The 27,537-nt window shown below is 36.2% G+C and overlaps 5 protein-coding genes across 5 annotated transcripts; all 5 read left to right on the top strand.

Moving 5' to 3' along the window:
* Positions 1-762: 762 nt before the first annotated feature.
* LOC113772036 (G-type lectin S-receptor-like serine/threonine-protein kinase SD2-5) lies at positions 763-3,777 on the top strand. The gene has a single exon (XM_027316574.1). The coding sequence runs from the start codon at positions 939-941 to the stop codon at positions 3,390-3,392; it is 2,454 nt and encodes an 817-aa protein (XP_027172375.1). The 5' UTR covers positions 763-938; the 3' UTR covers positions 3,393-3,777.
* Positions 3,778-4,426: 649 nt separating this feature from the next.
* On the top strand, positions 4,427-7,084 carry LOC113771839 (G-type lectin S-receptor-like serine/threonine-protein kinase SD2-5). The gene has a single exon (XM_027316393.1). It carries the CDS (start codon positions 4,427-4,429, stop codon positions 6,878-6,880), a length of 2,454 nt encoding a protein of 817 aa, XP_027172194.1. The 3' UTR covers positions 6,881-7,084.
* Positions 7,085-13,190: 6,106 nt separating this feature from the next.
* On the top strand, positions 13,191-14,125 carry LOC113771838 (putative late blight resistance protein homolog R1B-8). Its single transcript, XM_027316392.1, has 2 exons — positions 13,191-13,933; positions 14,044-14,125. The coding sequence occupies exons 1-2, from the start codon at positions 13,191-13,193 to the stop codon at positions 14,123-14,125; spliced, it is 825 nt and encodes a 274-aa protein (XP_027172193.1).
* LOC113772351 (putative late blight resistance protein homolog R1B-14) lies at positions 14,126-16,406 on the top strand. The gene is made up of 2 exons (XM_027316941.1): positions 14,126-15,389; positions 15,988-16,406. Exon 1 carries the CDS (start codon positions 14,181-14,183, stop codon positions 15,339-15,341), a length of 1,161 nt encoding a protein of 386 aa, XP_027172742.1. The 5' UTR covers positions 14,126-14,180; the 3' UTR covers positions 15,342-15,389; positions 15,988-16,406.
* Positions 16,407-24,930: 8,524 nt separating this feature from the next.
* LOC113770179 (cytochrome P450 CYP72A219-like) lies at positions 24,931-27,457 on the top strand. The gene is made up of 5 exons (XM_027314571.1): positions 24,931-25,309; positions 25,653-25,870; positions 26,053-26,297; positions 26,369-26,753; positions 26,869-27,457. The coding sequence occupies exons 1-5, from the start codon at positions 25,036-25,038 to the stop codon at positions 27,292-27,294; spliced, it is 1,548 nt and encodes a 515-aa protein (XP_027170372.1). The 5' UTR covers positions 24,931-25,035; the 3' UTR covers positions 27,295-27,457.
* Positions 27,458-27,537: the final 80 nt, after the last annotated feature.

The following is a 27,537-nucleotide window of genomic DNA, read 5'->3' as shown; positions in this document are numbered from 1 at the left end:
AAAAATATTTAATTTATATTAAATAAATAACCTATCGATTTCCTTTTTACAAGAATATTACTGTAACACTTTTTGAATTTTACTTACAAATATTGATATATTTATCACAAATTAAATGTTTAAAAGTAAAATACCCGTAAAGAGCCGGTATTTTAAATGAGTAATGCGTGTTTGCTCATAAATTATACTCCTTAAAGTTTATTAATTATTAATTAATTTATAGTACTTTGTCATTCATTGGACATGTAGTACAAAGGGCAAATCTGGTACAAAATTCTAATTTCACTCCCTAAAATAATATTTTAATCGTTTGGACTAAATTTGCAAAGGATTAGTAACCTCAAGGGAGGTCAGTATAATTTTTCAAACCACAGGGGAGGTCAGTGCAAATGTCAGAAACCTCAGGGGAGGTTTCTGCAATTATCCCTAGAAAAAAAGTCAACAAAAATGTTGTCTAATTGGTGCTAACAAGTAAAGTGAGCTGGCTGCTTTAGGACCTGTTCATTTATTTTATTTTCCAGAAAATATTTTCAAGAAACTTCTTATGACTTTCCCGGATGACATCGCTTTCTAATTGGTTATCTTCAATTCAACTTCTTTTCTTTACTGGAAAAATCTCACGTAGACCAGCTTGTGGAAAGAACATATGTTTGGTGGGGTGAAAGATGAATGGGTCTGTTGATTATTATCTTCCTGTCCAGATTGAGATAGACTAACTAGCAGTGATGTGCTCCTTCTGTAAAGTAAAGATTTGAGGTAATATTCATTCATTTCTTCCCACTCAACACAAAAATTTTGAGGGGCTTATTCATTCATTATTTCATTTCTTCCCACTCAGCACCAATATTTGCAGGGGCTTATTCATTCATTTCGTCCCACTCTTTATCTTTTTCCTTGCTAAGAAGCTACTCTATAATCTGCATAATACATAGCAAGCAATGGCTTTAAAGCACACCCCATATCATGCAGCTATGCTCTTGTCTAGCCTTCTGATAATTTCTTCGTCACAATTTTTATGTGTCAAAGCTCTCAACTATAATTCAGCTGCCTCTCTTTCCACTTCATGGCTTAATCACCCCAGTCAGATGGTCAATAATACAGAATTGGCTTTTGTGACACCAATCCTTTTGAGAAAAACAAATGGACCGTGGTTCATGTGCGGCTTCTACTGTAAAATGGATGGTAGGTCATGCCTCTTTGGAGTCCTTATTTTCCAAAATTTGAATACAACTTATCTGCAATTCCCACAACTAGTCTGGTCTGCTAATAGAAACACTCCTGTTCAAACTCATGCTGCTTTGCAACTCACGCAAGATGGAGATTTGGTTTTGAAAAATTTTGATCACACTGTAGTCTGGTCCAGCAACACGGGAGGAAAGCCTGTTTCAGGATTAAACTTGACTGAAACAGGAAACCTTGTGCTCTTTGGAAAAAATAACGAGACCATTTGGCAATCTTTTGATCATCCTACCGACTCGTTGCTCTGGGGACAGAAATTAATTCCAGGGCAGAAATTAAGAGCTAGTGTTTCAGAATCAAACATGAGTGAAGGTTTGTTCTCTCTTTCTGTTACCCCCGATGGCTTGTTGGCTTATATGGAGTCCAATCCACCTCAAAGATACTATACATCCAGATTTCATGAGGGTCATTCTTTCGAATTCAACAAAGGAAGATTATATGGATGGGATATTCCTTATAGTTCCTCTTCTCAATTCCTGAAGTTCGAGCCTGATGGGCATCTAAAGGTTTATCAGTGGGATGGAATGCATTGGAGACAGGTTGCTGATCTTTTGAGTCCAGAAGCTGGTGATTGTGGATATCCAACGGTATGTGGAAAGTATGGAGTCTGCAAACATGGGCAATGTGGTTGTCCTGATGCAGCCAACTATCAGTCAAACTTTTTTAGGCAAATCGATTCTAGGCATCCAAATCTTGGATGTTCAGCACTTACTCCAATTTCTTGTGACTACGCCAAAGATCAGAGTTTTCTAGAGCTTAAGAATACATATTACTTTGCGTTTGAATCAAGTTTGTACAGTCATGGAACAGGGTTAGATGAATGCAAAAATAGCTGCCTGAACAACTGTTCATGTAAAGCAGCTCTATTTGCATACGATGGCAATGGTACTTCAGAAGGAGGTTGTTTATTACTGAATGAAGTATTCTCTATCATCAATAACGAGAATCACGCAGTATCAGTTCACAACACAACCCTGTTTGTTAAGGTTTCTAACGTCAAGAATTCAAGGCAGAGCAAGGTTGCGTTGGTATTGACTCTAGGAGCTTTTTCTGCTTCGCTTTGCGTTGTTGGGTGTTGCCTCTTTCTTTTCAGGAAAAGATTAAAAGAATTGAAGGAAATTGAAATGGATTTGCTTGACCACTTACCAGGAATGCCTAAAAGATACTCGTATGAGATGTTGAAAAAAACAACAGAAAATTTCAGCAGGAAACTTGGGCAAGGAGGATTTGGTTCTGTCTATGAAGGAATACTTGACAATGGCACCAAAATAGCAGTAAAATACCTTGATGGTTTTGGCCAGGTGAAGGATTCATTTTTAGTGGAAGTAAACACAATAGGTAGCATTCACCATATTAATTTGGTGAAACTTGTTGGATATTGCTCTGAAAAGTCACACAGGCTTCTGATTTATGAATACATGGCTAATGGATCTCTTGATACCTGGATATTTGGTGGTACAGAAAAATCTCCTCTTCCATGGCATACAAGAAGAAAAATCATCTTGGACATTGCTAAGGGATTAGCTTATCTCCATGAAGAGTGCTATCAGAAAATAATCCACTTTGATGTAAAACCCCAAAACGTTCTCTTAGATCAAAATTTCAATGCAAAAGTTTCTGATTTTGGATTGTCAAAGCTTCTTGAAAAGGATCAAAGTAGAGTTGTTACAAGGATGAGAGGAACGCCGGGTTACTTGGCTCCCGAATGGCTGCACTCTGCAGGTATGACAGAAAAAGTTGATGTTTACAGCTTTGGCGTTGTCATCATGGAAATTATTTGTGGGAGGAAGAATGTGGATTGGTCAGTGACAGGGGAGAATAGTCACCTGCTCGGTGATTTCAAGAGAAAATCACTCGAAGAGAGACTTCAGGACATTGTTGACAAGAAAAGTGAGGATATGCTGATCCACATGGAGGAAGCTATTGATATGATGAAGATTGCTGCATGGTGTCTGCAGAGTGATATGACCAGGAGGCCTTCAATGTCCCTGGTAGTTAAAGCATTGGAAGGTTTGGTGACTGCTGAAACCAATATAAACTACGACTTCACAAATTCATCAGTAGTCAACATGGTGACAACTGCTGCTGAAGAAAAGGAAGCTGTTGATGATGCTACTCCATTGTTGCCTTCAGTTTTATCTGGACCGAGGTAGGCAAGAGCTAAAGAGTCTATGATCTTTAGCCAAAAATCTTGCACACAGTAATGTACAGACTTTTATATTTAGAGATCCAGCTGCAGTTTTCCAATTGTTACCGTCTGAACATTATGGGAAGGCAAATCTCTAGTTCAGCTTGTGGTTTATGTACTGATATTTGGTGATACAAAAGGCACAACATCTTGTTTCCTGGAGCTGGGTGCCAATATTTTTATACTTCAGAAACAATGAGATGTTGTGCTCAATTTAACTTTATGCTGTATGATTCAGGTGCATATTGCTTTTTCCACTTGTTTTTCTTCATCAAGATATCAGGGTATTATCCACAATGCAAGATGAATTTGGTTCTCAAATGGTTATACAAATAGCTAATGCTATTATTCTCTTTCGGCACTTGTAAGAGCAAGCTAAATGATGCTTGCTGCAACTTTATATTACCATCCCATCCTAACCTAAATTGTTGCAAATATAGTTTGGTTTTATTCCTCAGTCTTCAAATTCACCATCACAAGTTTTTATGCATTCATAAATCTCATGACAATCTAGTTTAAATATGCAGATGTCAGAACGGCATAATTATGTTGTTAGATGGCTTCTCTGGAATTAAATAGTTGTATAATTTGGGAAATGATACACCCCAAAAGAAAGCTCTATGGCAAATTTTCTATTTCGGCAATTTGTAAAATTAAACTCCTCTAGACCCTTTTCAACCAAAATTTCTTTTTTTTTTTTGGGGTTACCATCCTATAATTAATAGATCCCACTGAACTTGTCTTAAATTTAAAAATAAATAAATAAACTATAAAGAAATTAAGTGGACAGCTCGAATGATATTCCAAGTCGCCTACTCTTTCGGTGGTGTAAAGGATGAATAGCTCTGTGTCTTCCTGTTCTGATTGAGATTGCTCTGACTAGCATTTTTGTGCTCCCCATGTAATCATTTGAGGTGCTTACTCGTTCATTTCTTCCCAACCTTTATCTTCTTCCTAGCTAAGAACCTGCTCTACAATCTGCACAGTACAAATCAACAAATGGCTTTCAAGCACAAACCATATCATGCAGCTGTACTCCTGTCTAGCCTTTTGATAATTTCTTCTTCAAAATTTTTGGGTGCCAAAGTTCTCAACTATAGTTCAACTGCCTATCTTTCCACTTTATGGCCTAATCACCCTAGTCAGATGGTGAATACTACAGAAATGGCTTCTGTGACACCAATCCTCTTGAGAAAAACAGATGGACCGTGGTTCATGTGTGGCTTCTACTGTAATATGGATGGTAGCTCATGCCTCTTCGGAGTCCTCATTTTCCAAAATTTGAATTCAGCTTATCTGCAATTCCCACAGCTAGTCTGGTCTGCTAACAGAAACAATCCTGTTCCAACTCATGCTGCTTTGCAACTCACGCAAGATGGAGATTTGGTTTTGATAAATTTTGATCTCACCGTGGTGTGGTCCAGCAACACGAGAGGAAAGCCTGTTTCAGGCATAAACTTGACAGACACAGGAAACCTTGTTCTCTTTGGCAGAAACAATGAGACGATTTGGCAATCTTTTGATCATCCTACTGACTCATTGCTCTGGGGACAGAAATTAGTTCCAGGGCAAAAATTAAGAGCTAGTGTTTCAGAATCAAACATGAGTCAAGGTTTGTTCTGTCTTTCTGTTACCCCTGATGGCTTGATGGCTTATATGGAGTCCAATCCACCGCAAAGATACTATACATCCAGATTTCATGAGGGTCATTCTTTCGAATTCAACAAAGGAAGATTATATGGATGGGATATTCCTTATAGTTCCTCTTCTCAATTCCTGAAGTTCGAGCCTGATGGGCATCTAAAGGTTTATCAGTGGGATGGAATGCATTGGAGACAGGTTGCTGATCTTTTGAGTCCAGAAGCTGGTGATTGTGGATATCCAACGGTATGTGGAAAGTATGGAGTCTGCAAACATGGGCAATGTGGTTGTCCTGATGCAGCCAACTATCAGTCAAACTTTTTTAGGCAAATCGATTCTAGGCATCCAAATCTTGGATGTTCAGCACTTACTCCAATTTCTTGTGACTACGCCAAAGATCAGAGTTTTCTAGAGCTTAAGAATACATATTACTTTGCGTTTGAATCAAGTTTGTACAGTCATGGAACAGGGTTAGATGAATGCAAAAATAGCTGCCTGAACAACTGTTCATGTAAAGCAGCTCTATTTGCATACGATGGCAATGGTACTTCAGAAGGAGGTTGTTTATTACTGAATGAAGTATTCTCTATCATCAATAACGAGAATCACGCAGTATCAGTTCACAACACAACCCTGTTTGTTAAGGTTTCTAACGTCAAGAATTCAAGGCAGAGCAAGGTTGCGTTGGTATTGACTCTAGGAGCTTTTTCTGCTTCGCTTTGCGTTGTTGGGTGTTGCCTCTTTCTTTTCAGGAAAAGATTAAAAGAATTGAAGGAAATTGAAATGGATTTGCTTGACCACTTACCAGGAATGCCTAAAAGATACTCGTATGAGATGTTGAAAAAAACAACAGAAAATTTCAGCAGGAAACTTGGGCAAGGAGGATTTGGTTCTGTCTATGAAGGAATACTTGACAATGGCACCAAAATAGCGGTTAAATACCTTGATGGTTTTGGCCAGGTGAAGGATTCATTTTTAGTGGAAGTAAACACAATAGGTAGCATCCACCATATTAATTTGGTGAAACTTGTTGGATATTGCTCTGAAAAGTCACACAGGCTTCTGATTTATGAATACATGGCTAATGGATCTCTTGATACCTGGATATTTGGTGGTACAGAAAAATCTCCTCTTCCATGGCATACAAGAAGAAAAATCATCTTGGACATTGCTAAGGGATTAGCTTATCTCCATGAAGAATGCTGTCAGAAAATAATCCACTTTGATGTAAAACCCCAAAACGTTCTCTTAGATCAAAATTTCAATGCAAAAGTTTCTGATTTTGGATTGTCAAAGCTTCTTGAAAAGGATCAAAGTAGAGTTGTTACAAGGATGAGAGGAACGCCGGGTTACTTGGCTCCCGAATGGCTGCACTCTGCAGGTATGACAGAAAAAGTTGATGTTTACAGCTTTGGCGTTGTCATCATGGAAATTATTTGTGGGAGGAAGAATGTGGATTGGTCCATGACAGGAGAGAATAGCCATCTGCTCAGTCTTTTCAAGAGAAAAGCACTAGAAGAGAGGCTTGAGGACATTGTTGACAAGAAAAGTGAGGATATGCTGATCCACATGGAGGAAGCTATTGATGTGATGAAGATTGGTGCATGGTGTCTGCAGAGTGATTTCACCAAGAGGCCTTCAATGTCATTAGTAGTTAAAGCATTGGAGGGTCTAGTAGCAGCTGAAACCAATTTAAACTTCGACTTCACAAATTCATCAGTAGTTAATATGGTGGCAACTGCTGATCAAGAACAGGAAGCTGTTGATGATGCTAGTCCATTGTTGCCTTCAGTTTTATCTGGACCGAGGTAGGCGAGAACTCAAGCAGCTTTGATCTTTAGTCTAAAAACCCTGCAGTTTGTAATGTAATGTACTTGTACAAATTTTAGCTTCAATGAAAAGACAAAACTGCAGTTTGCCAATTGCTAGCATCTGAACATCATGGGGAGGCAAATGTAATTCAGCTTATACTTTATGTATTGACATTTTATGATACAAAAAGCAAGTATAATTCACTTTTTCCTTTTCTTTTTTTTCTTTACCAAGAACTCAGGCTATCATCCAAAATGAGATATGATTTTGGTTCTAAAATGGTCACATAAATAGCTAAATTATAATCTATTCTCTTTTTAGGACATGTAAGAGCAAACTAAATGATGCTTGCTGCAACTTTAAATTACTTTCCCATTCTCTTTATTTTAGTCATCAAATTTACCATCGCAAATTTTAATGCTTTCATAAGTCTCCATGACAATCTAATCTAAATGTCCAGGAGGCAGAGTAATTTAATGAGATGGATTTATTGAAATTAATTATTCCTTACTTAGATGGGAAAACGGTCTAGGAAGAAGTCTGAACATAAATCAGAACTCAAAATGCCTCCATCAAAGTAGCATCCATAACATACAAATGATTGTTGGTTGAAAAAAAAAATAATACTAAACTGAGGTTATCAAACCCCCCAACAAATGAGGAACATCACCTGATAAATGTTACAGAAGTACACAATAAGAATAAAATCCCTTGTTCACAAAACAGCAAGGATGATAAATGTTAAGCAGATTTTCCTGAAAACTATTATTACCTTCAACTATTGGCATATGGTCCAGTTTAATTTTTTTTTTCTTTTGTCCTACATTCAGCTTGGACTTAAAACTAGAAATCAAACTATATGATGTTACACTGAACTTGAAGAGACTGAATGTGCCACTCTTCATAATTTCTTATCCATCCAAAACAGCATTCTTCATAATTGCTATCCCTGTCTCAGAAGCAATGGTCATCGTTTCATATTGGTGTCAATGGATGGTATTTATCATGTAGAATTTCAAGAAAATGGTTGATAAGAATAGACTATGCTTATCAACCTCCCCCTCCCCCAGATAAAAGAAAGAAAAGGAAAAAAAAAAATCTTGAGGGCAAAAATTTCTATTTTAGAATATTTTATGAATTAAACTCCTCTAGTTCCATTTTCAACCAGAATTCGCCGAATCCAATCTAGCTTTTCTCTTTTTTGTAATTTTTTTTCAACTCTACTTTTGTGAAAACTGAATAACTTCCTGCGGCATTATAGCATAATTTGGTAGAGTAAAAACTCATCCCTTTATTTTCTTCTGGGGTTGTAAGAGGATTGAAATTCGAAAAGTATGGAGTCATATGATACATTTAAGCAGTTTTCTATGGTAAAGTATTAAATCATAAGGGAGTTATATGGTAAAATACAATATCATACGGAATTAGAGTGTCATACATATTATGTTTATATATTTTGGTCACTTCACCTATTTTAGTTTTTAAACAAGGTTAATTTCGATATTTTCACATATTCTGTTACGGATGATCATTTTTGTCATTTCGACACTTTAATCTAAAATTATGAGGGGGTTATATATAACTTTTAAAACTATAAAGAAGTTATGTGAATGAGGTTCTGAGCCTGGATCCACCAGGGTTGGTGCTTTCTCGAATGACTAACAAAGAAACTAAAATAAGGGAACTCATTTTCCCAGCTGGAGGGCAGCTCTTATTGACTGCTGTCGTTCTACAACATGACAACAACTTTATGGGGTGAGGACGCAAACGAATTCAATCCAGAGAGATTTAGTGAAGGAGTTTTGAAGGCAAATAAAGGGCAGCTTGCTTATTTTCCATTTGGTTGGGGACCCTGGATTTGCCTTGGACAAAATTTTGCCATGTTAGAAGCAAAAATGGCAGTGGCTATGATTTTACTGCACTTCTCTTTGGAGCTTGCTCCATTGTATGCACATGCTCCTCACACAATCATCGCACTCCAACCACAATATGGTGCTCAGTTGATTTTGCGGAAACTCTAGACTCTACAAGATACAATGTACACTTCTTCAGATGTCGAAAGGCAAAATCTTTTCTATTTTACTTCTTTTCTTTCTTTTTCTCGGTGTTTTCTTGTTTCAAATTTCTCAGCAGCAGCAGTAGAGTATCTCTCTCCAAACCTTTATGTTTTGCTCTTTCTTTCCTCTGTATCTACAATTGCATCGAAACATATATACATATATTTTCTAGAGTTGCCAAATTTATCCTTTTGTTGATTCAACTGGAACTTGGTGCCTAGCGGATTATATTTAATACTTGAAACCCAAGTTGAAAAACTCGATCTTTGTTGTTAGTAATACGAATTACTGCATAAGAACTAGTCGAGCTGATTTTTTCTGGTAGATTGCGAAACTGAATTCCAAATAGCACTATAGTTGAAATTTAACAGCGGTAGATTGACTCTTGACTCCTGGTTGGTGGACTTTTTTCCATCAACAATTAAGCCAAAACAACAAAATATTTACACCTATGGTCTATGCCAGTTGCAGCACATCTGAGAGATCGCAAATATAGAATGCAGTCCTACTTTTTTCTTTTTGTCCTTTCGAGAAGTATTCTCTGGTGTTTTTTCAATAGTTTATTCTCATTAAAGACACACTTTATTTTTCTTTCCATCTTTTTTTTAAGTTTTTATTTCGTGTCATGATTCAGAAAGGTAAGATTAGCTTTTTTGAAATGGATTACATGGGTGGGACGGAGGGAGCAATTTTTTTTTTAAAATGGATTAGGTGGGTGGGTGGGACGAAGACATTAGACATATTGTCTTTTGTTCTGGTCCGTTGGGTAATCCTTTCCCTAATACTATATTGTCGTTAATAATAATATACTGTCTTGATGCACGATATCTCTTTGTTTTTTCGCTTTTTTCTTTTCTTTGTTTTTTGGTTCAATGTCATGACTCATGATGTTTGGCTGGTTGTCTGCAATTCTGACATGGATCATTGAATAAACCCAAAATAACTAAACTTATGCCTTCATCTCAGGATGGAGTAGTTAGGAGGTCAACATTGGTGAGCGGGTGCCTAATCCTCTGGATTATTTTTACCCATGAAGTAACAAAACTAAACTTGTCTGTGATGATTGACTGAATTTAGGGACATTGTCTGAATCTTTAGTACTACTCTTAATTTTAATCTTCTGCTTTTCTTGAATGAATAGACATTGCTGTTTCTTTCTTGGCTTTCTGGAGGCGAGGTTTCTTTAGTTCTGCTACTCTTACCACCTGCATAGAATTTTGAGAGTGAAAGGAAGATCTCTGTTAAGAAATACAGAGATGGCAAGCACATTACGTGAGGTTTCTATAGTAGTAGGTGATCTGGAGGTGCTCCAGAAGAACATCCAAACTGGATTTTCTCATCGCTTGTGTGAGGAAGTTAGGACCCTCAAGCTGAACTTGCAATTTCTGAAAACTTTTCTTATGTTAGCCTACAGAATTAAGTTGGCAAACATGGATATCAGTTTGGAATTTAATGATGTAAAGGAGGTGAGCCTTCAAAACTTTGTGTCTCGCATTGAGGATACCCTGAAGAAACATGGGAAAGACACTCGCTCAATTCGTCAAAGCTCACAAATATCGTTTGCCCATTTGAGAGGCCTGGAGAAGAGTTTCGCAACTGTGATCATTAGTTTGTGGGATGACATCAAGCCTTTTATGCAAACAATCATCGAAGTTTATAGTGGTTTGTTGGACTTCTGGTCATGGGACAGCAACTCTTGCATGAGTGGTGACCAACTTGTGGGTTTCATAGACTCTATTTTACAGAATCTAGTTGATCTTCTCAGTGGTCAGTATTTCGAGTACAAGAAAGGTCAGAAAACTGCATTCCATGCACAATTGGGTGAGAATAAGTCCCTCGAATGCAGTGAGAATGAAGGCAGGGAGAATGAGTCACTCGAAGGCAGTGAGGATTTTGAGTCTACAGAAGGTGACAACACTGCTTTGCAGGCACAAATTGAGGCCCTGAAACTTGAAGGTGGTGACAATGAGGGCCTCGAAGGAAGTGAAGATGATGAATGCAGTGAGGAACTAGAAATAGAGTCCACAGATGGTTACAACACTGCTTTGCACGCACAAATTGAGGCCCTCCAAGACAAGCTAATATTCTTGAAAAATTTAACCCGCTTTGCCAAGTCGCGTGGCGTTGAGCAAGGTATAATGGAAAATCTGTTGACTCACTGTCGAATTGCTGCTGTGTATGCAGCATTGTTCTCTTGCAGGTGTTTGTTTTACCAAGAAGATGAACAAGTGCGCAGTCCTGAGATGTGCTCATTGATTTCTGATCTAGTACAGAAGATTCAGCCTGTCAATCCCCTAGTCTGTGAGATCTATATCAAAGTCCTTAAACCTTCAAGATCCTCATCATCCTCACGTGGTAAGAAAATGGACAAGCGTATAATGCAAGACTTCAATGATTCTCTCATAAGTAGCATGTGGGACCTATTATGCAGTGGTACCAGCTTTCCAGTTGCTGTGAAAGATCAAATGCAAACGCTCTACGCGGGACTGCGATTCTTCAGAAGCATTCTTAAGGAGCGGCGTCCGGAGATTGATGTGCTAAATAAAAAAATTGAAGCTGTTCTTGCTCAGGCAGGAATTCTAATCTGCTCGCTCTTTGCGGACAAAGTGCAGGACACAGATTGTTGTGCTAAGTTAGCTGATACCAACAACAATATCAACCTTATCAAGGCTCAGATTAGCAGTTCAAGCTAGATATGAGGGCTTGATTCAGGGTTCAGTTCAACTCACACTGTGTGTTGAGTTCAGTGTAATTGTAAGCTAGCGTTTATTCCACATTTGTGAGCTACTTGTGAAAGCTGTAGCTGAGTTGCAATTTTATTTTGCGTGGTTGGTGGTAATGTTGTTAAATTATAAATGTTTGTTTTGTTTCCATTATTGTTGGTTATGACATTGTTAGTTGCAATCTCAATGGATCCTCAAAACTAAATAAAGACTTTAACTATAATTCAAGAAGTCCTAATCTTCTCATTCATTAAAAAAAAAAAATTTGGTGGAGGGATGAATGAAGAAGTAGCATCTCTAGATTTAACCTTTTGGATTATCTTTTCTATATTGGTTTCCAACACTATATCCTGTTGATGAGATAGTATATTGGTGCGGGATGCCGCCAATAACCAACGAATGAGAAGTGCTTTTCCTTGTGTGGATCCTATTTCAATGGGGACTTGATGAGTCGATCCGCCTACGGAACGTAAAACAAAAAAAAAGGTTGATGGGGTCGGAGCATACTATGTGTAATGATTCTACCGTTCACAAAATGAAAAGAAAAGCCATTCCATTTCGACAAAAGACCAACAGAAATTGTATAATTTTTTATTTCTTCATTATTCTTTGTTGCTTGGAACTAACGAGTTGGTTCATCGAAATAAAATTATTCCTATAAGCTCACTCACAGAAATTCTTTAAAACAGAAAATTAAAGGCAAAAGGGGGATATTTCAACAGATCTAACTGATATTTTTCCAATCACAGATAAACCTTTAGGCTTGTTATCCAGGAACTTGTTCAGAAATACCGAAATGAAAGGAATCTATTTTTTTCTGATGCCATGACTTATAATGGTTGGTTGATTTTCAGCAAGTTTAAGATGGATTAGGTGGGTGGGATGAAGAAATCCTGTCTTTCTTTTGGCCTTTTGTGTAATCTTCTTCTGGAGTTGGCTTAGCACTAATACTGTATTCTTTTTAAATGGGATCCTATGCCCCAATGCCATGACTCATGGTCGGCTGGTTTTATCAGTTTTAAAATGGTTTATTGAATAAAACCAAAATAAATAAACTAAATTAATCTCTTCCTCTCGGATAGAGTGATCACGAGGTCCATATTGGTGAACGGCTGGCTACAAACTTGTCGGTATCATGTATGTGGATGGTTGGCATAATTAGCGAACATGGTCTGAATCTTTAGTTTCTTTTATCTCCCTCTTCATCTTTCTTGAATAAATATGCATGTATTTTTCTGTTTTTGTATTGTCTTTTGCTTTCCGGAGGAGAGTTTTCTTTCTGCTACAGTATGCCGGATTTGAACTAAAAGTTGTAGCTGTTATTTTTCTGGCAGGTGTTGTATGACTTCGCAGTGATCAGAGGTTCTCCTAATTGTTGTGTTCTGTTGGTTGATAGCTCACACCAATAACAATATCAAGGCTCAGATCAGCAGTTCGAGCGCAATTGAGGTATCGCTTCATCATATCATAGATAGCCTGGAAGGACAAGATATTCGCACGACTTCCTGCCTTTCGTCATCAAAAGGTAAAATGGAAATAACCCCTGAAATTGTAGTTGGCTTTGATAATGAGGCAAAAGCATTAATTAATCGACTCATACGAGGATCCCAGTTGGAAATTATTCCCATCGTGGGAATGCCTGGACTTGGTAAGACGACTTTGGCTAAAAAAGTTTACAATACTCTTTCTAGTCAGCGCCAATTTCACATCCAACTTTGGTGTACTGTTTCTCAAGCATATAGCGTGAAAGATTTGTTACTTCAACTTTTGTGCTCTGATGGAGAACACTCTAGAAAAAATGAAGAGCTCAGAAATCTAGATGAAGAGGAATTGCTTGATAAGCTCCGTAAAAAGTTGTTGGGAAATAAATATCTCGTTGTTTTTGATGATGTCTGGGATGACAGGGTATGGAATGACTTGAGACTTTCATTCCAAGGTGCCACGAAAGGAAGTAAAATCCTCCTCACAAGTCGAAATTCTAATGTGGCTTCACAGATTGAATATGGCGGGGAACCTCACAATCTTCGCCTACTCACTGATACACTGAGTTGGGAGTTACTGCAGAAGAAGGTGTTTGGAGAAAAGGAATGTCCTGAAGGACTGGTTAAAATTGGGAAGCAAATTGCCAAAAATTGCAAGGGATTACCTTTTTCAGTTGTTATCATTTCTGGAATTCTTGCAACTAAAGAATATGAGCGTTGGGATGAAGTGGCTGTTTATGACACAGATGAGTGCATGAATATATTAGAGCTGAGTTACACGCATCTACCACCGTATTTGAAGCCGTGTCTTCTTTATTTTGGAGCATTTCGAGAAGACCAAGAAATTCAATCCAAGAAACTAATGCAGTTATGGATTGCCGAAGGTTTTGTGCAATGTACAGATGCAAAAAGATTGGAGCATTTAGCAGAAGAATACATGATGGACCTAATTGGCAGAAATTTAGTTATGGTGGCCAAACATAGATCCATAGGTGGAGTCAGAGCTTGCCACATTCATGATTTGTTACATAAGTATTGTATGGTCAAAGCCAAAGAAGAAAATTTTCTACAAGTGCTGCATGGGTATGATGAGCTTTCTACTTTCACTGAGCCCCCAAACCTCTCCAGATTGTCCGTTTGGTCTAAGGTTGAGCATTTTAAGGAGTCGAGGCTATTTTGTCCACAATTATCCACTCTGCTGTTTATTAATCTGATTAGAAATGACTCTGAGTCATTCTTGGCTGATGCCTCCTTTGTCTTCCAAATTTACAAAGGTCTTAGAGTCTTGGATATAGAGCAAATTGTTCTGCGGCACAAGGTTTTTCCAAGCGAGGTAGTATCGCTTGTTGAGCTGCGGTACTTGGCTATGCAAGGTGAGATGAGGGTCATCCCGCCCTCTGTAGCCAAACTCTCAAATTTAGAAACTTTTCGCGTGATATCTGATTACGGTATTGTTTCATTGCCAAATACCTTGTGGAGCATGACCAAGCTGAGGCATCTACATATTGAGGGCTATGATGTCGTATGGTCTTTGCCAAGAGAAAATCTTGAGAACAATTCTGGCTTGCTTAATTTGGACACATTTTCCACCTTAAGAGTTTCTTTGGACCAAAGAGTAGAAAACATACTGAAAAATATTCCAAATGTGCGCCAGCTAAAAATCAAACTCTCGAAGGCAAAGAAATCTACGACTATAGGCTACTGCAACATGAGTGGACTAGAAAGTCTAGAATCACTCGAAGTGTGGGCAACGTCACTGCCACCGGATCGCGTTGAGTTCTCTTTCCCATCGACTTTAAAAAAGCTGGTCCTCATAGGATTGAACCTACCCTGGAGTAAAATTTCATTGATTGAGGAACTGCCCAATCTTGAGGTCCTTAAATTACTCTACCACTCCTTCAAGGGTGAAAGATGGGTCCTGACAGAAGGAGGGTTCCGTAAACTCAGGTTCTTGGCTTTGGAAAATTTGGATGTTGTCGAGTGGACAGACACAGATCCTGATGATCATTTCCCCTGTCTTCAGAAGTTGCTGATGTCAGGACTTTCTAAATTGGAACTGATGCCATCTTGTTTAGCGCAGATTTCAGCTCTTGAATTGATTGAATTTCGAAGTTGTAAGGCCTCTGTTAAGGATTTGGTACAGAAAATTGAGGAGGAGCAAAAAGACTGTGGAAATGAAGATCTGACGATCATCCCCTAGCCAGTGCACAGAACCTTATGGGGCAGCTTCCGCATCAGATGTTGTGAGGTATGTCCCCCTGTCAATGTTGAATTAGGCAGTAGTAGATCGTTCAAATCTTTTCCAAATAGTTATTGGAGCAATACAGTAGTAGATAAATAAGTTATTGGAGCATTGATAATAAGCATTTAAATTAGATGAGGTAACTCTCAGATAGACAAAGGTAAAAAATTGATCATGCAGTTAGAAAATTTGTTAACTGGAGGAATTTGTGTCAAGAAAAGTAGCTAATGCTTGTTTTATAACCAACATGCACTAAACATGGGATGGTTGCTGTAACATTTGTGATTCAACTCTTCAAATTTTGTGATGCATTGGATAAGATGGGAGAAAATGCCGCGTAATATGTTGCCTTGGCTGCTTTTGGAGAAAATAAGGATTGTCTTTTCCTCTGTAACTTTCTTTATATCAGGTAATGCCTCAAGCAAATTCATCTGGCTAATTGTATTGACCTAAGGATAATCTAGTAGGCCTCATGTAAACAGACATTTTGTGAACCATCAGCTTTTACAAAAGTGGAGATGAACCACATTTTGTTCTGCTGGTTGTAATTCTTAAATTTCTTCCCGTTGTGACCTTAATTCTTTATTTCTTTCTGTCAGAGCAGCATTACAGTGCTGAGCATTGGATTAGTGTTCTCAAAGTAAGTTCCCCAGATTCAAAGCTTTCTGCGGCTACATCAGCAATCGGTCAATTGTTGCCATGGTTTTTGGTGGAGTTGCTCATCTGTGTGGCTTTCAGCACTTGTTAGGTGGTCGATGGTGTTTGTCAGTCTAGGTGGAGTTGCTTGTTAGTGTAATCTCGGATGGGCGATTGGCGCGCCGAGAACCGCACTGGTGTCAAGATTTCGAGCTCGAGCACAAGCAAAGCAAGTAGTACTTATTTCCTCTTGACGAGGAAGAGTAATTCGGTTGAAGGATGCAAAAATTGTTCGGGTAACATTTGCTGCTCAAGTTAGTGATTTTTGTGTCTTGTCTTTTCTTCTGTTGCCTGAATTTGCCTAGCAGGTAGAGTTGTGAACGTGACTGTGTGAATGGCATATTTGGAAGACCTGTACTTCATTGTCGACGTGAAATGTGTATGTTGTTTTTTTCTCTTTTTGGGTACCGGACTTCACATCGTGACGCTGGAAGCATGTTCATGATTGCTGAAATCAATGGCCTAGGTGTCGAATCAGACTTTGAAACATTTAGAAGCATAATTATCTTTCCAAAAGTTTCCTCACGCAATCCAATGAACAACTCTTCAACTCCATGGGAGAAGGCCTCAGGCCATGTATCCTCTTCAAAGACAGCACATGAATTAGAACCATGGTCGACATTACTCCTCCGTGACATGATCCTCCGAGATAAGACATGATCCTCCAACAAAGTTTATTGTCGCAACACATGGAACTTGAGGGAAATTTTTGTGAGGTAAACAGGGATGGCAGAGAGTAGGGTAAAATCCAATATTCACGAGTAGTCGATCTGATGGTTAATTCGATTAGATGACTGATAGATAATTTATTAATATTTGATATTGATGAGAAATTATCAGCAGATAATTCAATAGGATTTGGTAAAAGAATTCTAACAACCCAGTACACAATGCACAACATATACATATACATACATATATAGGAATTAGTACCTCTATATATATATATATATATATATATATATATAGGAATTAATATCTTTATAAAACTTGCTCATTCTCTTTAGGAAGCCTATTAAATTTACTCTTCATAAAATGTTCACTTTCTCTATGGCTCTACTCAAGTTTGAAATTCAATATAGTGTGTGGATTTGACATGATGTGTATTGATTTTCGTTTGATAAAAATTAATTCTCTTTTTTTGAGTAGTTCAGATTAATGAGTAGAGGATACCCAATAGATAATCCGAACCTGAAACAAAAGGGTTTGATAATGAGAATTAAAACCCATAAAATTACCTGATAGAATTTGATTTGGTACGCATCTAGAAGGGAAAATTAGGGCTGCAAACGAATCAAACTCATCGTACGAGGCTCAAGTTCGAGAGCTAACCAAGTCAAAGTTAAACTCGAATTCGAGTTCAAAAATACTAAAATCATTAGTTTGCGAGCCAACTCGAGCTCGATTATATATATATATATATATATTAATAGTAAAATTATATATATTTTTAATATTTTATTATTTATTAAAAAATTATTATTTTATTTATTTTTTAAAAATAAAATAATTATTATTTTATTTTTTTAAACTCGAGCTCTACTTCGAGCTCAAACTTTATATTTTGATTTTGTCAAATTCGAGCTCGAGTTTCATAAATCTAAATTAAAATTCGGATTGATTAGATCAAAATTCGATTCAATTCGTTTGTACTTCTATTTTAAAAAATAATAAATAAATAAAACCCCAATCTAGAAGGATGAAAGTACCAAAGAGAGCAAAAACTCGCTAGTCAATCGCCAACCTGCATGTGCATGGTACGGAGTCGTTGCCCTGTCTTTGTTATATCGTCATAGATGACGTCATCGCCGCTCCAGTCCAACTTAATAGTAGTGTTTATTAGGTTACGTCTACGGTGGAAAGTTCACTTTCTGCCCACAGTAGGCAGAAGCAATGCAAGGAGGCCAACTGTGCTCTGTGGGGACGCACAAAGAAATAATGTACCGGACACTGGAGAAAGGGTTGTGCTTGGATGAAATAATGCAATACATTTTAAAATGATAATAAAAGCCCTCTTAAAAATTTATTCATCATCTAATGCCCAATTTCCACCGTAGATGTAACTAGCGTCCGTGAAATAGCTACCGAAACCGTGTGGAAGTCTTGTCTGTCTTTAAATTCTCATTAGTCTCCCAAATTTTGGATATATGAAAAATTTTGGCTGTAGGCTCTTTTTTTTGTTTTTTTTTTTTGGGATTTGTTAAAGAAGGACATTCCAATATATTTTTTTTAACAGAAAACTCGCTGACCCGAACCTGACCCGCTAAATCGAAATGGGTCAGGATATTTGACCCGAACCCAAAAAATTTCAGGTTGGAGGGTTGACCCGAAATTACTCGAAATTTAATTTTAATTTATTAATTTACCACTGTAATTTTTAATAAAGCCAATTTTGCACAAAACTAATTACATAATCAAGTAATAAAAATTTAAATAAATAATCCCAAACCAAATCTAAAATAAATAAAACACCGTAAAAGTGTATTATCACAAACCAAATATAAAATAAATTAAAACAGTATAAAAGTAAAAAATAATATAATACATTATTTGTCCAAATATAATAATTTTAACTTCACACAAGTTAAATAAATTCATTTAAGATTAAGTGATTAATGCCTTTGGAAAAAAAAGAATAACTTAGTTTAGTTAGATAAAATAATTTTTATATTATTAAATTATTTTTAATTCGTAAACGGGTTATCGGGTCACCCACGGATTGACCCGTATTCGACTTCTTTTCGGGTTCATCGGGTTCGACCCGGTTCTGATCCAAACCTGCGAAACCTCAACCCAAACCTATTAATTTCGTATTAGGCTCGTATCGTATTTTCAAATCATGTCGGAAATTGTCACCCCTAAGTGGACTCAAGGAAGTCAATGGGAAATTTGGAGGGGGCTGAACGAACCAACACCGAACCAGATGGATGCCTTTATACTCACTAGTGAAATTATAATTAGCATTATGCTTCTATAATTAGCAATATTAAATTGGACACCAAAAATTCTCTAATTATAATTGACATTGTACTCCTATAATTATGATTGTACATGATATATGACAATCACAGTACATTTCATAGCTTTGAAATCGGAATTGATATTGCAGATGAGTAATCACAAATATAATTGAAAATTTTGTTTTAAAAACAAAACTAAATTTGTTGGTGCCTAATTATAAACATAATTGACATAGAGGACTTGAATATATATTTGAGGGAGAACATAAATTGTTCTTTTCCATATGAGCAAAAATTGTAATTGACATAGTGAACTTGAAATCGAAAGAGAGATTGGATATGTTCAATACATGTGTTAAGATAAGATGTTGTCACTCAATCAGAAGTTGAGATAAAAATCGATGATAATTAACGAATATTCAATAGGATGTTCATTCAATACCATTTTCTAAACTTTCAATTTTATCCTTAGGGAAAAACTTTTAATTTTTGCTCTAATTGTTTAATCACATTTTGCCAATATAACTACCCTAAGTATTGTAATTACCAAATTATTATAACCTTATGAACCAAAATTCTTCAATAAATTATTGTGAAAAATAAAATTTTTATAAAATTAATTCCTTTTAATTATTTATGTATATAATTACTCATCTACGTGAACTAACAATTAAATTTAATTCTTAAGATTGGAGTACACATAAATACATTTATGGGCTTTTAACTTACCAAAATTACCCTTCAAATTTTGTCCTTTGCCAGTTTGGCTTGGGAGCTGCTCCCTTATGTATACAATTACTCATCTACGCGAACTAACAATTAAATCTAATCCTTGAGATTAGAGTACACATAAATACATTTATGGGCTTTTAACTTACCAAAATTGCCCTTCAAATTTTGTCCTTCGCCAATTTGGCCTGGGAGCTGCTCCCCAGCTGATGTCAATTATTGGATAATCCAACAAACCCAATTAACCCATTTAGAATTATTTTCTCCCAAGTCTCTTCTTTTTCCCCACCTCTTTTTTTTCAAAATTTTCATTTTGTCATGATCTTAACTAATTTTGTTTCATTATTATTATTATTATTGTTGGTTTTATTTTATTATTTTATTTTCTCTTAGTTTGTTAACTTGCTCATTTTTTAGCATTACCCATTTATGATAAGTTTTAGCCTCTTTTTTATATTCTTAGTATTCAATTATTAAATAATATGTAATTTTGTGACATAGAGTATAAATGAAAAAAAATTAGAAATTAGGCTTATTGAGCATTATAAGTAAATATTTAAAACTAATGATGGGTACAAAGAGTGGTATAAATTGATAATTTAGTTTGCAAAAATGAATTTAAATGAGTTTATAAAAAGTTAAAATAAATGGGTTATAAATGGGTAATTAGGTTATCCATTTCATTTTTTGATTTATCCATTTATACTCATTTAATTAAATGGGTATAAATGAGTTGACTCACTTATACCCATTACCCATTTTACCCAATCCAAACCCACCCAAGTCATCCATTTTGACACCTCTAGATGGAACCAGGAAATTTCGAGTGAATTAATGACTTTCTTGCATCAAAACCTGAGTTTTGTTATTAGTTATTACTGACAAGGTGTTTAACATACCAGTCCAGTTTTCAGAGTTACTATCCCGAGTTCAACATGCCATGTTGGTACCAGCTGGGTTATGGTTATGAAATTGGTTTCTTGTTAATTATTATTACAAAAAATATTTATAATTGGAAAAGATTCAATTCTTGCATACTGAATAATAAATATTTATAGGAAAAATCGTTTAAAATGTCTTTCACATTTCATTAAATGAAATAGTATTTTTCTTAAAGAAAAAAGAAAAAGTTGGTTAAATTATATTAAAAAAGAATTAAAAAGGATAAATGCAATAAAGGAAAAATGCTTTTGAACCAATAAATAGAATTAAAAAATTAAATGACAAAAATTGGATAAATTACTTTAAACAAAATAGAAAAAAAGACCACTTTAAAATGTCTTTCGAATTCCCAAAGAGGTAAAGACGTCATTTTAAAATAATTGGGGATGTTGCATTGGGTCAAAAAAATCTCACGGATGCTCGAACTGAAGACACGAAAGCAGCATCTTTATTCCTTGAGATTGGAGTACACATAAATACATTTATGGGCTTTTAACTTACCAAGGGTAAATGCAATAAAGAAAAATTGCTTTTGAACTAATGAACAGAATTTAAAAAAATGAATGGCAAAAATTGGATAAATTACTTTAAAAAAATGGGAAAAAAAAGAAGAAGGGACAGCAAATGTGAAGATTGTGTAAATGTAGATACATTTTAGTATAATAGAATACTTAGTGAATGTAGGTGCATTGTTATCTATACTATATATAAAGTTTGAGGAAGGAATTTGGAGTTAACATTTTATGAACTTTTTTTATCCTTATAAAAACTAATTTTACTTTAACTATCTATAACTACTCATTGATGCTTTTACTTCTAACTACTTAAGTATATGTTTTTAACATAACTACCCGTAAATATTATAACTACTAATATAAATTATTTTATGAAAATTATTTAAAACATTAAAGTTTGTTTCAATAATAAAAATTTTATTTAAAATATATTATCATAAATATTATCTATTTTTTGATTGCACGCACATTATGAAAAACGAAGCTGAATATGATTAATAGTCCTAGGATTAATAGTCCTATGATTAATAGTCCTTAAATCAATAGGACTAAATGCGCTTAATCAATAGTCCCAAGATTATTGCATTGACCAATTTTTCCAAATCTTCCCGCTAATGCCCGCAACTTGTTTCCCGCCAATCAAGCATGGGGAGCTACTCCGGAATTAATGATAATTTTTGGGTGCATACAAATATCCATAAGTTGTTGAGGGCATACATGTTATTTATCCTAAAAGTACAATGGACATGGTGAAACTTCTTCTACCAGGTTCCGGTCACTACTTTTGATAACCTTTCTTGACCCAGGCCCACGGTGCTGTGTTGTCCTAATTTCCTTTGCTCTTCCCACCGTGCATAGGCAGGTCAGCTTTCCACCATAGACGGAACCGTGTTTATTAATTATTACGACGTTATCAGTTATCACCATGACCTATGAGTCCTTTAGCCAACGGACGAGCGCACCTATACATTGTCCAAGAAAACGACTTGTCATTCTCTCTCTCTCTTCAGACCCAAAAGAAACTTAGTGATTAAGCAGAAGAGAATTCTATTATAGCCCATAATCTTCTTCTTCTGATGAATTATTTATTTACAAGATCAAAGAGACATGGTGAAAAGGACTCACTCAACAGCTCATATTCGTTTTGGAACGTCCTTCATTCTTCTCTCTGTACCTTGATCTAGGCATTGTTTGTGGCATGCATTTGTTTTCAACGTACGGTAATATGTTTCTTGTCCTCAAATTCTTCCTGCTGGTCGAATAAGCTAATGATGAGTTGATTAAACTCTTTAATAAAATAAGAAGTATACTGTTTACTATCGAGGGGATTGTAGTCTCGGATAATTAAAGTTGAGATCCTAAAATTTAAAGATTTTGAATTTTCATCCCCTCGTCCCCTCCCTTTTCTCCTCCCTTATTTTTTAAATCTTATCCCTAACCTGTTAGGGGAAAAAAATTACATTATTTATTCGAGTACCTAATAATTTCTTTTTGCTCAGTAAACATGAGTCCTCTAAGGCATAAAATTACTATGTTGATTTGATCCTAATTTGGACTGAGTAGGATCAAATCAAGAATATTTATGTGAGCATTATATTATATCTTAAAGAGTGCCAAAATTCACATCTCGTCATTTTTAATTAATGTAGCGATCAAGGAATAAGGGTGTGGATTAAAATGCATGGTGTCAAGTGACCTCTGCCTTACATCTTATTAGTTAAATAAATTCTCTTAATACAGTAAATAAATGAAGATAATCATCTAAGCCAATTCACCTCATAAAGGTTATAATATCAATGTCCATTTCAGTTTTGATTTTGATATTGATGGCAGTATCCTTCAAGCATACCTATGAGTAGGAAGGGTACAGTGATCAAACTTATGTAGTTTAGTAATTAAAGGTGAGATCCCCCAGCTTAACTACTAATTACATGCGGTTGCATATCAGTTCGAATCCTGCTATGCTAAAACTGTTGTGTATTCTTGGGTCTGCACAGTCGGAAAAACTGGAACACCTATTGTATTGATAGAAAAAAAAAAGAAAGAGGGATTAGTCTGGCAAACAGCCCCTGTGTTGACGAAATAAAAAAAGATTATTCTAGCAAGACTAGAAAACCCCATGTGTTGACAAAGAAAAAAATAAAAAGTACTTAAAATTCTTGGGTCTGTATTTTTTTTTTTTTTTTTTTTTTTGTCATCACTGGGTATCCGGGCCTACACCCGACTAGTCCCACAGCGCCCCAGCAGAGCGGGCCCGACCGATGCTGAAGAATTTAACAGCTGGGTGGCTGCTCGAGATCGAACCCAGGTGGAGCTCAACCAAGGGGCGTCCTTCCACCAGCAGACCACCCAGCGCGGGCTCTTGGGTCTGTATAGTCGACAAAACTGGAACACCTACTGTATTGATAGAAGAAAAAAAAAGACGATTAGTCTGACAAACAGCCCCTGTGTTGATGAAATAAAAAAAGATTATTCTACCAAGATTAGAAAAAAAAAAATGACTAAAATTGAGACTTCAGAAAATAGAGGTCCTATGTTCAATTCCTCCCTTCCTGCTTTCCTCCACCTTGCTCCTTCAAATTCCACCGCTCTCCTGCTACTTATATATATATATATATATATAACAGAACAACTGTGCATTAGTGAAATTAATACGAGTGGTATTTTATTTATTTATTTTTTTTTGAAATGTACTTAGCAAATTCAGTGGTATTTGTGTTTTGAAAGACGCTTGGTGAATTCATGGAAATGCACATACAGACGTACCTTTCAAGTTCATCTTGCAAAATGCTAATTACTAGTATTTAGATAAAGGTCAGCTGAACTTACAAAAGCGAGAGGAGAGGTAGAAATTTCATCATTTGAAACCCTCTCCTTCTTTAATTTCTTCACTTCAATTACTTCTCATCGAATAGAACGCCCTCTGTCTTCATCCTTCGAAAGTACAAACTTTAAGTAATAAAATACTCTTTGAACATAAACATTTACTTGGACTGTAGGTTGGAGGTTTAAATCCCACCTGCAGCAAAAAAAATCTAAGAATTATGTCAAAACACTCATTTGATCTAATAAGATCTGTGTACCTACTAATAGATTCTCCTTCCCTGTAGTTTAGCATAGATAGATTATATAATAGTCGTCATCTCTAGAAAAAAAAAAAAACATTTTATACTAGTTACATTATCGTAAATGTGAACTATATGCCGAATTAATTCGTCACTAATTTGTCAAGCAACCAGACATATTTATTTTCAACTTTCTGTTAATCACGAACAAAAGTACAAACTACAGTAGCTTCGTGCAACGTGTAAACCAGAAAGAGAGCCAAAGAAAAAAAAAAATTTTGGGTAAGAAAAAGAGAGAACAAGATGGCTGCCGTTTGTCATGAATTGTCCACACCACCAAGAAAACGCTGGCGAACCTGTTTGGAAGGTGAGTTTTTTAGGTGTTTGTCTAAAATTTTATTGTAGCTTAAATTTTTAAAGTGTATTTTTTTTTTTAATATTTTGAAGTGTATAGTTAAAAAACTGTGAAAATTTTTTTGAGATTATTGTAACTAAAATTTTTAAAAAATTTATAACAATAAACTTGGCAAAAAACTTGGCTTCCAAATATGAATATACTAGGAAACATCCAGTCCGTGATAAGACTCTGCCATTCATCTTTGGACTTGGACTATTGCGACCTCTCAATGAATTAGAGCAACAAACTTACTGTTGACGCAAATGCCTTCACACAGCTACTTCAACACTTCCATTTTCCTACATCTATAAGAAGCAGTGCAGAAAACCCACAAGGAAGTGAAGAGATATGGAAATCCTATATAGCTTAGTTGCAGTATTATCTGCTTCTTTTCTTGTCATGTTGTCATGGAGAATCTTAAACTGGGCTTGGTTCAAGCCGAAGAATCTGGAGAAATGCCTCAGACAACAGGGTTTGAGGGGAAACTCTTACAATCTTGTGTTTGGAGACATGAAAGAGACTGTCAGGATGATCCAAGAAGCCAAGTCCAAACCCATCAACTTTACCAATGATATTGTCTCCAGAGTCATGCCGTTCATTGATAAAACCATCAAAACTTATGGTATGTTTTACTTGTAAATATAGCTATTTAAAGTTTATACTCATTTTATCTTGAATTACGTGCTTTTCATTATCCAAGTATTAATTGGTTATAATTAGCCCTTTACTTGTTTTGTCATGGTTTGGTATCTGATAAGCTAGTGTATTTATGTTTTTCTCTCGAAGTACTAGTGAGTTATCCTAATTGATTGATGATCCACAAACAACTGATTATCGAGGACTTTTTCTTTTCTGAAAATGTGGTGAAACATGTCCGTTTTGCACCTTGAAGGCCAATTTTATCTTTAGTAAATGGTTATGCTTCTTGATTAGTCTTCACTGTCATGTTTGGATTTGCCATGTAGGTGAAAATTCCTACACATGGGCTGGACCAATGCCTGCAGTCCTGCTCATGTACCCTGAACATATAAAGGAGGTCATGAACAAAAGTTTCAATTATCTGAAGCCTCCTGGTAATCCACTAACTAAGCTACTTGCTACGGGACTTGCTAACTATGAAACTGATAAATGGTCCAAACACAGGAAGCTGATTAGTCCTGCTTTCCATCTGGAGAAAGTGAAGGTAATTTCTACTTTATCTAGTCGGTCTAAAAAAAAAAACCATATACTTTTTGAGTTTTCAGGATGCTACTGTTAAGGCTGTTTATTATGAGTTCAAGAATTGAAACAGTATTAAGTCTCTGTTTAAGATAAACATACTATTTGACCAAGGCTAATTAGCTTTCTTCTAATTGTTACTTCTAGTTTATGCTCCCGGCATTTCGTTTGAGTTGTTTTGAGATGGTGAGCAAATGGGAACAATTAGTCTCGGAAAAGGAATCATGTGAATTGGATGTGTGGCCTGAGCTTCAAGCTTTAACAAGTGATGTAATTTCAAGAACAGCATTTGGAAGCAACTATGAAGAAGGACAGAAGATTTTTGAACTTCAGAAAGAACAGGCTGAGCTGATCTTGCTAGCTGCGCAATCACCTTATGTTCCGGGATGGAGGTACATTATCAGTGTTTAAATCTTTTATTTTGGTCGGTGTATCTCTTGATTTATTGTCTGTTTTTGAACAGGTTTGTGCCGACTAAGAGGAACAAAAGAATGAAGGGAATTGCGAAGGAGGTTCGGTCATTAGTGATGGATATGATAAATAACAGAGTGAAGGCAATGAAAGCGGGGGAAGCTAAGAATGATGACTTATTGGATATACTATTAGAGTCCAATTTCAAGGAGATTCAACAACATGGAGATAAGAAATTTGGAATGACTTTAGATGAAGTCATTGAAGAGTGCAAGTTGTTCTATTTTGCTGGACAGGAGACAACCTCATCCTTGTTGGTCTGGACTTTGATTCTGCTGAGTAAGCATCAAGACTGGCAGGATCGTGCCAGAGATGAGGTTCAGCAGGTTTTTGGCAGCAAGAAACCGGAGTTTGAAGACTTAAATCACTTGAAAGTTGTAAGTTTGTTACACAAAATTGAAATCCTTTGTTTCGATTACAGTTTTTCTGTTTCTCATATTATAATAAGAATGTTAATCTCTATCTTTGATGCATCACTACCTTTTTTGATAGATCACAATGATTTTGAACGAGGTTCTGAGGCTATATCCACCAGGTGTAATGCTTGGTCGAATGACTACTGAAACAACCAAATTAGGGGAACTAACTTTACCAGCTGGAGTGCAGCTCCTGTTGCCTGCAATCCTTCTGCATCACGACAGTAAGATATGGGGTGATGATGCAAAAGAATTCAAACTAGAGAGATTTAGTGAAGGAATTTTAAAGGCAACTAAAGGGCAGCTGACTTATTTTCCATTTGGTTGGGGACCCCGGATCTGCATTGGACAGAATTTTGCGATGGTAGAATCAAAGTTGGCATTAGCTATGATCTTGCAGCGCTTCTCTTTCGAGCTTTCTCCTCTGTATGCGCATGCTCCTCACACAATCATCACTCTCCAACCCCAGCACGGTGCTCAGCTGATTTTGCGCAAACTCTAGTGTACAACAAGATACAATAAATTTATCCATGATGTGAGAATAATGACTTCAGGACATGTTTTGTGTTGTATTATGTAGGTCCAAGAACTGTGTGGACGATAAATCTAGGCTTGCATTAAGGACGAGGCTTTGACATTGCAGCTCAGGGATTGTTTAATTCTTATTGCGGTGTTATTAAACTACTTTAAAATGTTAAGTACATAGATCCATAGGTGGAGTCAGAGCTTGCCACATTCATGATTT

This window comes from Coffea eugenioides, chromosome 5 (genome assembly GCF_003713205.1).
Source record: "Coffea eugenioides isolate CCC68of chromosome 5, Ceug_1.0, whole genome shotgun sequence".
Taxonomy (NCBI): domain Eukaryota; kingdom Viridiplantae; phylum Streptophyta; class Magnoliopsida; order Gentianales; family Rubiaceae; genus Coffea; species Coffea eugenioides.
The sequence above is the reverse complement of the archived record's forward strand: the minus strand, read 5'-3'. Positions and strand labels throughout refer to the sequence as shown.